Source organism: Myotis lucifugus, unplaced genomic scaffold (assembly GCF_000147115.1).
Source record: "Myotis lucifugus unplaced genomic scaffold, Myoluc2.0 scaffold_151, whole genome shotgun sequence".
Lineage (NCBI taxonomy): Eukaryota > Metazoa > Chordata > Mammalia > Chiroptera > Vespertilionidae > Myotis > Myotis lucifugus.
This window is the reverse complement of record NW_005871199.1, coordinates 490178-500908: the sequence shown is the minus strand read 5'-3', so window position 1 is coordinate 500908 and position 10731 is coordinate 490178. Positions and strand designations below refer to the sequence as shown.

Sequence of the window (10731 nt, the reverse complement as noted above, 5' to 3'; positions counted from 1 at the left end):
CCAGTCTCTTCCGCATCTCCCATTCCCCTTCCCTCCCCAAGAATAGTCAGTCCATTCCTTTCTATGTCCTGATTCATTATAATCACCAGTTCATTCTGTACATCAGATTATTTATTCACTCGATTCTTAGATTCACTTGTTGATAGATGCATGTTTGTTGTTCACAATTTGTATCTTTACCTTTTTCTTCTTCTTCCTCTTCTTAAAGGATACCTTTCAGCATTTCGTATAATACTGGTTTAGTGGTGATGAACTCCTTTAGCTTTTCCTTATCTGTGAAGCTCTTTATCTGACCTTCAATTCTGAATGATAGCTTTGCTGGATAAAGTAATCTTGGTTGTAGGTTCTTGGCATTCATCACTTTGAATATTTCCTGCCACTCCCTTCTGGCCTGCAAAGTTTCTGTTGAGAAATCAGCTGACAGTCATATGGGTATTCCCTTGTAGGTAATTGAGTCTCTTTCTCTTGCTGCTTTTAAGATTCTCTCTTTGTCTTTTGCTCTTGGCATTTTAATTATGATGTGTCTTGGTGTGGTCCTCTTTGGATTCCTTTTGTTTGGGGTTCTCTGCGCTTCTTGGACCTGTAAGTCCATTTCTTTCACCAGGTGGGGGAAGTTTTCTGCCATTATTTCTTCAAATAGGTTTTCAATATCTTGCTGTCTCTCATCTTCTGGCACCCCTATAATTCTGATATTAGTGCGCTTGAAGCTGTCCCAGAGGCTCCTTACACTATCTTCGTATTTTCGGATTCTTTTTTCATTTTGCTTTTCCGGTTGGGTGTTTTTTGCTTCTTCGCATTTCAAATCTTTGGCTTGATTCTTGCGCTCCTCTGGTCTGCTATTGGGTATAATATTCTTTATTTCAGTCCGTGTATGCTTAATTTCTAGTTGGTTCTTTATCATAGCATCGAGGGTCTCATTAGTTTTCGTGAGGCTCTCCTCAAGTTTATTGCAAGCCCTCAAAATTGCGTTTTTTAGTTCTATATCCTCCATTTCTGTCATGTTTTTTTGTCTCCGCATTTTTTATGCTTTCTTGGTGCACCCCCTTGTGGTCTTTGTGCGCAGTCTTGTTCTAGTTAAGCCTTGATTGTTGTAGTTAATACTAGAGGGATTTGACCACCAGGCCGACTGGCTGTGAGAATCAGCTGTGGGAAAACTTCTGTCCTCTGGAGAGGTGCTAATCTAGCCTTTGCCTGAGGCGATCCAGCAAATGGCTCTGCGCAGGGCTTGGGTTGGGAGGGGCGGGATCAACAGTGCGGGCGGAGGGAGCAGTTATGGCTGCTCTCAGTCCCGTTCCCAGAGGCTCTGCTTCTCAGAACCCCGGCAACCGCTGCAAACCTCGGAGAGAAAGCTGCCCTCACGTTCCAACTGATGCTAGACAATCCCGCTTCTCCCGTTTGAGTCTGAGTCCCTAGAGACTCGCCCGGATCTGGAGCTCAGAGTCTGAGACTCCCTCCTGATTGAAAACGACAACCGCACCCTCAGCCACCAGCCCGCTTTGCGCGCGCACCTCCGCACCTTTAAATTTTCCACACTGCACCTCCTCTGAGCCTCGGTATGCTGTTGTCTTTCCTTCTAGTTGAAGAGTCTCTCCTCAGCCAGCCTTCCTGTGGTTCTGGGTGATGTCCGTTCCGTCTTTTAGTTGTATTTTTGAAGTGGTTGTTTGCGGCAGCAGTCTCCGGTGTTTACCTATGCTGCCATCTTGGTGGTCTCCTCCCATTGATTTTTAAAGAGAGTGGAAGGGAGGGGGAGAGACAGAAAAACATCCACGGGGATCAAGCCTGCAACCGAGGTATGTGCTCATGACTGGAATTGAACCCAGGGTCATTCAGTCTGCTGGCTAATACTCTATCCACTGAGCCAAACCTGCTAGGGCTGGATTTACTCTTTGGTTAATTTTACGGTAAATCACTGCCCCCTGCCATGATCTATTCAGTTTCTGTAGCAGCCAAGCTGGTGGTATAAAAGAGGCCACCTCTTCTGTAGTCTTTTTTTTTTTTAATTGACTTAGGAGGGGAAGGGAGATGTAGCTAGAGATAGAAACATCAATGATGAGAGAGAATCATTGATCGGCTGCCTCTTGCTTGCCCCCCACTGGAGATCAAGCCTGCCTGGGCTCTCCTGTAAGTCTTGGAGGGTGGTGCTAATCTCTTCCATTTTTCCTAGGATATGGTAGTTTTAAATTTTTATTATTTTGGTGTGGAGCAGTTTCAGGTAGGTCTCCATTTGGCCTTCATCACTTACTCCATGGGTCCAGAAACCAAACTGAGTGTTCTGCAACATCAAAAACTATCCATTTCAGTTGTATGATGTATGTATACATGGGGAAGTGACTACTGGGTGGATCCATGGTTATAGTGAACCAGACCTGAACTGGGACTCCATTTATTATCTGAGCCCTATATGCCCCTACTCTAACAAGGGACCATGGGATAACTTTGGGTTGTCAACTATCAGTGTTAATTCAGATCCTTTGTCCAAAAATCCTCAAAAGGTCTGAGGATTCTCCCTTTTTTCAATATGGCCATCAACATAAATGACTTGTCCTGGCATTTTTACCTTCCTTAGTGTGGGCCATCCTTTTCTCCAAACCTAGGACCATCCTAGTGAAGTATGGGAGCAATCATCTCAGGTAGAAACTGTAATTTAACTTTAACCCTGCTGTTTGGCTTCTGTACTTATTTGCTTTGTTTAACAATAGAAAAGTTACTTTTTTTTTTTTTTAAATATATTTTATTGATTTTTAACAGAGAGGAAGGGAGAGGGATAGAGAGTCAGAAACATCGATGAAAGAGAAACATCGATCAGCTGCCTCCTGCACACTCCCTACTGGGGATGTGCCCGCAACCAAGGTACATGCCCTTGACCGGAATCGAACCTGGGACCCTTGAGTCCGCAGGCTGACACTCTATCCACTGAGCCAAACCGGTTAGGGCAGAAAAGTTACTTTGATTTTCTGAACTTATGTATGCTATCCCAGTTGATTGAATACTCCGTTGTTGGTGGTTTGAATGTCCCATTGATTGTGATCTTACTGGTTTTAGAAAGCACATTCTTCTGTACTTGGGAACCAGGACAGCACAATTATCCTAAATTGCCTCGATGGCTCCAGATAATGTGTTTCCGTTGACTTAGTGGTCCCAAGACGCGAAGGCTCTAGGTAATGTGTGTGTGTGTTTTTTAATATGTTTTATTGATTTTTTACAGAGAGGAAGGGAGAGGGATAGAGAGTTAGAAACATCGATGAGAGAGAAACATCCATCAGCTGCCTCCTGCACACTCCCCACTGGGGATGTGCCCACAACCAAGGTACATGCCCTTGACCGGAATCGAACCTGGGACCCTTGAGTCTGCAGGCCGACGCTCTATCCACTGAGCCAAACTGGTTAGGGTTAGATAATGTGTTTCTGTCAACTCAGTGGTCCGAAGACCCAAAACTATAATTAATCTTTGTAGATAACTAATCGGCTCAATTTCGCTTCTGTAACTGCTTTGTGCAAACCAGGTTCCTCATTCCAAACCCAAAGATGTAATCGATACCTTTGTGATTTTTGCCTATATAAATCTGGTGTTGCGGCTACTTAATCACTATGAGATTTGAGAGAGCAAAATGCCCCCTCGTAGTCCCGGATTTGCAATAAATGTGACTCCTTAATTCGACTTCTTGAGGTGTCCTTGTGTGATTCGTCGGGTACGTTACAACACTAGAAGTGTATTCACCCCGTATTCATATTCCAGGGATCTTGCTAGAATTTAAATCCTACATCACAGGAGAGTGCTCCTATATCGGTAACTTTTTCCATATTTATCTTTATATGGAAAAAGATCCAGCACTCTAGGTATCCAGTCCCATGAATAATGTTACCAAATTCTGCAGGTACAAACATATTAGCCTGATCTTGAAACGCCTTTAGCGTATATTCCTTCTCTTAGTGGGCCAGACATCCTCTGGAGCTTTGCTAGAATTTGATTCTTGTTTTTGGTCCTATTGCCAGGAAAACAGGTGGAAATAGATCCTTGCAGGGGTGGGGGACCTTTTCTCTGCCAAGGGGCATTTAGATAGTGATAACATTATTTGCAGGCCATACAAAATTATCAATTTAAAAATTAGCCTGCTATATTTGGTCAAACATTTAATTAATTCACCCCTAATGCCTTGGCAGGGCCGGACCAAATGATTTCTCAGGCCTTATATCCATGTTCACCACCCCTGCTTTAGGGGTGAGCATTGTCTTGTAAAGCATTTGCAAATGAGGATTAACTCCCTGCTACTTGCATTTTAAGAAATGGCTCAGATAAGAGTTCTTGAAGAAGACCAGGTGTTTGCCTCTCAAAGATACTGGGAAAGAAATGTAAATTCCGCTTAGAAGGAACTAGGTTTCGTAAAGTCAACTATCTATAAGCCTTTTGAGTTGATGACAGGAGGTTTGGGGAAGGTAAAAGGACTTAGTGGGCTTTGATGTTTTGGAGCCACACCTCTGGCCCTGTAAAAACTTTATTTGTGAAACAAGGACAGTGGGTGTTTTTTTAAATATATATTTTTTTATTTCATAGAGGAAGAGAGAAGAGAAAGAAGGATAAACATCAATGATGAGAGTCATTGATGGATTGCCTCCTGCATGCCCCCTACTGGGGATCGAGCCTGCAACCGGAGCATGTGCCCAAGAACGGAACTGAACCTGAAACCCTTTAGTCCGTAGGCCAGCACTCTATCCATTGAGCCAAACCAGCTAGGACAAAACAGTAGTTTTTAATACCTCCAGGATTGGCAAATGTTAGCAAAGGATTGACAAATTCATTCATCCATCTTTGGAATGTTTCTTTACATTTGGGTATATATTTTTTTCAGGCTCTGTAGCAATTACAGAGAGATCTAGTTTACCGCATGGCTGAGGGTCATTTAAAAAAAATTTTTTTATTGATTTCAGAGAGGAAGAGAGAGGGTAAGAGAGATAGAAACATCAATGATGAGAGAGAATCATTGATTGGCTGCCTCCTGCACATTCCTTACTGGGGATCGAGCCCACAACCCAGGCATGTGCCCTTGACTGGAATCAAACCTGGGACCCTTCAGTCTGCAGACTGACGCTCTATCCACTGAGCCAAAGCAGCTTAAGGCATGAGGGTCATTTTTTTTTTTTTTTTTTTTTTAATATATTTTATTGATTTTTTACAGAGAGGAAGGGAGAGAGATAGAGAGCTAGAAACATCGATGAGAGAGAAACATCGACCAGCTGCCTCCTGCACATCTCCCACTGGAGATGTGCCCGCAACCCAGGTACATGCCCTTGACCGGAATCGAACCCGGGACCCTTCAGTCCGCAGGCCGACGCTCTATCCACTGAGCCAAACCGGTTTTGGCATGAGGGTCATTTTTGAAAGCCATAAAGGGTTGGCTGTATGGAAAAGGCACGTTGATCTCAGGAGGCTTCATCCTCTATCCACTTCCCTTGGGAACAGCAAAAACAGGTCTAGCTGCAGGATAGTATTAAACTCAATGGTGCCATTAAGTGGCCAAACCTCTCCATTGCTCACTTTATCGTGGGGCCAGGCTGTGTTGAGGGACTCAGGGTCAAGTTTCTCCCAGTTGGCAAATACGCATCCCAAAAGGGGTATCTCGAGGTACTGTGGACTGGCTCCCCACCTACCGAGAGACAGATAAATTCTGAGCCAAGACTTAGGATCATCTCTGCTAGTCTCTGGGCTGCCCAGTTGTCTGAGCAGCACAGTAGGCAGGTGCCCTATCGCCCGGGAAATACCCGGGTGTGGAGTGTATATCCCGTACTCTGAAGGCAGACTTACTAATGATCCCGGTTCCATTCCCGTCAACGGCATATGCCTGAGTTACAGGCTCTTCCCGGGCCGGGCCCTGGTCAGGGCCTGTGTAGGAGGCAACCAATCGATGTGTTTCTATCACAGCGATGTTTCTCTCTGTCTTTCCCTCTCTCTTCCACTCTTTCTAAAAGATCAATGGAAAAATATCCTGGGTGAGGATTAACAAAAATTAATTAATTAATTAAAACAAGGAGATCCAGAATTCCAAGACTCTCACTCAAGTCCGCTCAATGCAAAACGAGAAGCCAGTGGGGCACAATGGCCCCTGTTGGTACCTAGAAAGCGTCTGGGTTTGCAAGATGGTGCTGGGTGGGCTTCTCTGGAATCCTGCCACGCAACCCGTCAGCATAGGAAGAGGCTACTCCTGAGAGGAAAGGGGACGAGAGACAGAGGAGACAGCGGCCCCTGGGCAAACTCCAGGCCCTGGTCATGCACGGAGCCTGCTTACATGGGGACATTCTCTCGTTATCTCTATCCTCTCTACACAGGTACGTGCATACACACTAGCTACTGATCCAGAGCCAAGCTAATTGGTTTTAAAGTCTTTTCCTTATCTTTTCCCCGGGCAGACCTATAGTGAAGTAGCAGTGTGCTTATGCAGACAGAGGGAGCCATAACCAGAGACAGGGTGTCCTCACCATGGTCCCTATGCAGCTCCTGGCAGAAGTCAAGGGCTGGCTCCGGATCCGAAGCCTCCTGGCCCGACAGTGCCTGGCAGAGTTTCTGGGTGTGTTTGTGCTCATGGTAGGCAGGGTACTTGGGGGACGGGAACAGAAGGTGGGCAAAGCTATTGTTAATCTGTGGTGTTCTTATCTCTTTCCCCGGCGTCTTGTGTCCTTTCAGCTATCCATCATTCCTCTTTCTGCCCTCCTCTTGTCTCTAGTATTCCTCTCCTACTTCCTGATTTTTATTCCTCTCCCTGTCTTTCTTTCTTTTTTATTGTCTAAAGTTTTACATATGTCTCCTTTCCCCCAGATTGACCTCCCCCTATTCCTCTCCCTTTCAATCTCACCCTCCTTCCCTTTCTTAACTTTTTTTTTTCACTTCTCCCATTCCTTTTCCCTTCCCTCTGCCTGCTTTCCTTCCTTCCTTGCTGACCCCTCACGTTTGTTCAGAGTTTACCTCTCTTGGCCACTCCCCTCACCTTCCCAGTCTCTCTCCCCTGTAGGTCCACCAGGCTCTCTAGTCCTGGTTCTCTGCTCCTCATCTTTCCTCTCCCCACTAGCTCATCACCCAAGGGGCTGTGGCCCAGGCTGTCACCAGTGAAGAAACCAAAGGCAACTTCTTCACCATGTTTCTGGCTGGCGCTTTGGCTGTGATGGTGGCCATCTACGTGGGTGGGAATGTCTCCGGTAAGGAGGGAGGGGTCTGATTATTAGACATGTAGGCTATGCATGTGAGTGTGGATGTATGGTTATCGAGGAAAAGTGACTCATGGACATTATCTTTTTGAGCTTGATTAGTGCCCTGGACTGAGATATACCTGTGGGGCGTGGCTGCAGTGTTTTGGTTAGGTTCAAGTCCCAGCTGGAAGGGCAGGGCCCTCCCGGCACAATCATAGCCAACGGCTGTGGTTGTAAGCTTGAACCTATGGTCCAAACACGTGGCCCCACCTCCCTTGTGATAGAGTTCGGGTGCATGTAGTTGAGTGAGGTTGGAACTCACGAGAATGCTGTAAACAACGTGATCAGGCCCCTACTTTGCCTCGTGGCATCTGCTATAAAATAAAGACATGGCTTGTGGGCGCTGGCGCTGTCTCCTCATCAGGGAGCAGTGTCCCACCGAGACCCAGCTTTCATTCTCTTGTCTGTCTTTTCTCAATCCTTTCACCCCCCCACTCAGGGTCACTGAACCAGGCTGAGCTGGCATGGCACATAAGGCGCCCTGGGGCTGAGTATGCCATGGCCGTGCCGGCTCCCCACATATACCTTTGGCCCATTCCAGCCCCTCCCCTTTCCACATCTCTCCATCCCTCTTCCTCACATTAATTCTTTGCTCACTTAGAGATCTATGGCAAGGTATGAAGGGTAAGTGCTATCCTCTAGAGCAGTGGTTCTCAACCTGTGGGTCACGACCCCTTTGGGGGTCAAACGACCCTTTCACAGGGGTCGCCTGAGACCATCGGAAAACACATATATAATTACATATTGTTTTTGTGATTAATCACTATGCCTTAATTATGTTCAATTTGTAACAATGAAAATGCATCCTGTAGCAAAATTACAGTTATGAAGTAGCAACGAAAATAATTTTATGGTTGGGGGTCACCACAACATGAGGAACTGTATTAAAGGGTCGCGGCATGAGGAAGGTTGAGAACCACTGCTCTAGTGTTTCCCACCTGAAGCCCTCTGGGGTTCCCTTTGCTCAAGACCTCACCTGCCACCCCCCAGAAGCATCAGTGTGTCTGGCTGGAGCCTTGAGACACAGGCACTGGAGGGGAAAGAGCAGACAGTGCCAGGTTCAAACCTTGGCCTCACTGTGGGACCTTGACAAGTTGCTTAACCTTGAGCCTCACTTTCCTAACTTACCTGCTGGGAATGGTAACACCTGTCTTCAGAGTTGTGGGGGCGAGTGCCAATGTTGCCTGGTGAGTGCCTGGCAGTGACGCTTAATGGATGTTGGTTTTCTTTTCTTGATCCTTGAAGGGGCTCACCTGAATCCAGCCTTCTCCCTGGCCATGTGCCTCCTGGGACGCCTCCCCTGGGCCAAGCTCCCCATTTACTCCTTGGTGCAGATACTGTCTGCTTTCTGCGCCTCTGGAGCCACTTATGCTCTCTACTATGGTAACAGAGGGAACAACTTTTGGGGTGTCTGTGTGTGGGCAGGGGTGCCTTGGAATGGTTTTGAATGAGAAAGATGGAAATCCTGGGTGTTCCCCGCCCCTGCAGATGCCCTGCAGAACTATACAGGTGGGAACCTGACAGTGACTGGCCCCAGGGAGACAGCTTCCATCTTTGCCACCTACCCTGCTCCCTATCTGTCCCTGAACAACGGCTTCTTGGATCAGGTAGGTGTGAGGGCAGACCTGGTAGTGACCTCTGTCCCTGACCTCTGGCACTATAGCCTATTGTTAAGTCTCTGGGTTCGATGGATGTGGGGTTATGTCTGTCTTGGCACTACCCCCCACCCCAGCTGCCTGTATGGGACAGTCAGGTGACATAAGGTGGTGCCTGTACTATTTGGGTGAGAGAGGGCAGATGGATTACCTGCCAGCTGATCGGAATCCTTTGCATCTGTCCACTCTAAGGTTCTGGGAACTGCGGTCCTGATTGTGGGGATCTTGGCCATCCTGGACACGCGGAACAAGGCGGTGCCTGCGGGTCTGGAGCCCGTGGCAGTGGCCCTTTTGATCCTGGCCATCGGGCTCTCCATGGGTGCCAACTGTGGATACCCACTTAACCCTGCCCGGGACCTGGGCCCACGGATTTTCACCTACGTGGCCGGCTGGGGCCCTGAAGTCTTCAGGTGCGAGCCAGCCTCCCCTGGTGCTGTCCCTCCACTCAACCTCCCTCTGCTAAAGGCTCTGCCCCTGGGTTCCCAGCCTAAGTATTCTCCTCTTAAATAGTTCTTAGCTTCTTAGGACAGTGTTCCTCCTCTAAGCCCCAGTTCTCCCTTTTGCTCTGCCCCACCCCCCAACCCTTTTCACGGAAACAGTAAGGTTTAGAGGTCGTGTTCTGGGATGCATATGACCTTTTTGGGTATCAGTGACCTCGTCAGCAAAACGGGGATATTCAGATAATCACCTAAGGCAAGAGGCTGGACTAAGCCCTCCTGGGGACTCCTCTCTCGACCCCCTTTTCCTTTTCCTGGTGTCTACCACCCAGGAACTGCTTAAGGGATTTCTCTTGTTACTGCCTCCAGTCCTCTGGGGGAAGACTGGGGGAGTCACCCTGATTTCTCCCTTTTGTCCTTCTCTTGCAGGGCCGGTAACGGCTGGTGGTGGGTGCCTGTGCTGGCCCCTATGGTGGGGGCCACCCTTGGCACAGCCACTTACCAACTTCTGGTGGCTCTGCACCACCCTGAGGATTCAGAGCCAGCTCAGGGTCTAGTGCTTGCCCAGTATAAAGACTTGGAAACTCCTGCCTCAACTCAGACGCCCCAACAGTCCTACCTCCCTCATGGACAGTGAAGAGGGCCAGAGACCCAGACCCGGAGACACGACATTCTTTCTCTGGACTAAGGCACCAGGCCCTGGGCAGCTTCTGTGTTCACTCATCTAAGCATCGCTTCCTCCTAAACTGGGGAGGACGCCGGGCCAGGGAGACCGACCTGGAGCCTGAGGTCCCACAAGCCGCTTTGGGGACCCTGCGGGCTCCCAGGAACGCAGTCCTCGCTGCGGCCGCCAGGGGGTGCGCCCCCCGGACGCCGGCCTGGGGAAGCCTGAAATCTGCCGGGGGGTGGGGACTAGCTCCGAGGCTGGGTCCCACTGTCTGACTCCCAGGCCCCTAACCTCGGCGCCTCCGCCCCTGCGTAGCTCCCCCTCCTCTTAGAAGGTACGGGGTGGGGGGACGGCCTCCACCAAGGGGGCCGGGGTGGGGGGCTGGCCGTGGGACACAGACATCCCAGCGCCCCGAGACCCGGGGGGAGAGCGAGGCGAAGAGGAGGAGGCACCCCGATGCGGAGACGGTCGGGCTGTCACTCGAGGACGGGCTGCCATCCAGGAGCTGAGCCGGCGAGCGGAGGAGCCCCGGGCTGCAGGGGAGGAGCGGGTGAAGGACCCGGCGCTGGGGGACTGGCTCCCGGCTCCCCTGCCCCCCGAAGGGGACCTTCTAGCCGAGAAGACGGCTTCCCCAGCCCCTCCTTCCGCATAAAGCGAGTCTCAGACCCTCTGGCCTCCCGGGTGCTTCCTGACGCTGCGGGCGGATGCGGCGGCCGTGGCGGGGCGCGAGGGGCCG

At 49.3% G+C, this 10731-nt stretch overlaps 1 protein-coding gene across 1 annotated transcript; it reads left to right on the top strand.

Annotated features, from left to right (window-relative positions):
• The first annotated feature begins 6300 nt into the window (after positions 1–6300).
• On the top strand, positions 6301–9965 carry AQP10 (aquaporin 10). The gene is made up of 6 exons (XM_006095310.3): positions 6301–6577; positions 7059–7185; positions 8482–8619; positions 8725–8843; positions 9084–9301; positions 9758–9965. Exons 1-6 carry the CDS (start codon positions 6473–6475, stop codon positions 9963–9965), a joined length of 915 nt encoding a protein of 304 aa, XP_006095372.1. The 5' UTR covers positions 6301–6472.
• Positions 9966–10731: the final 766 nt, after the last annotated feature.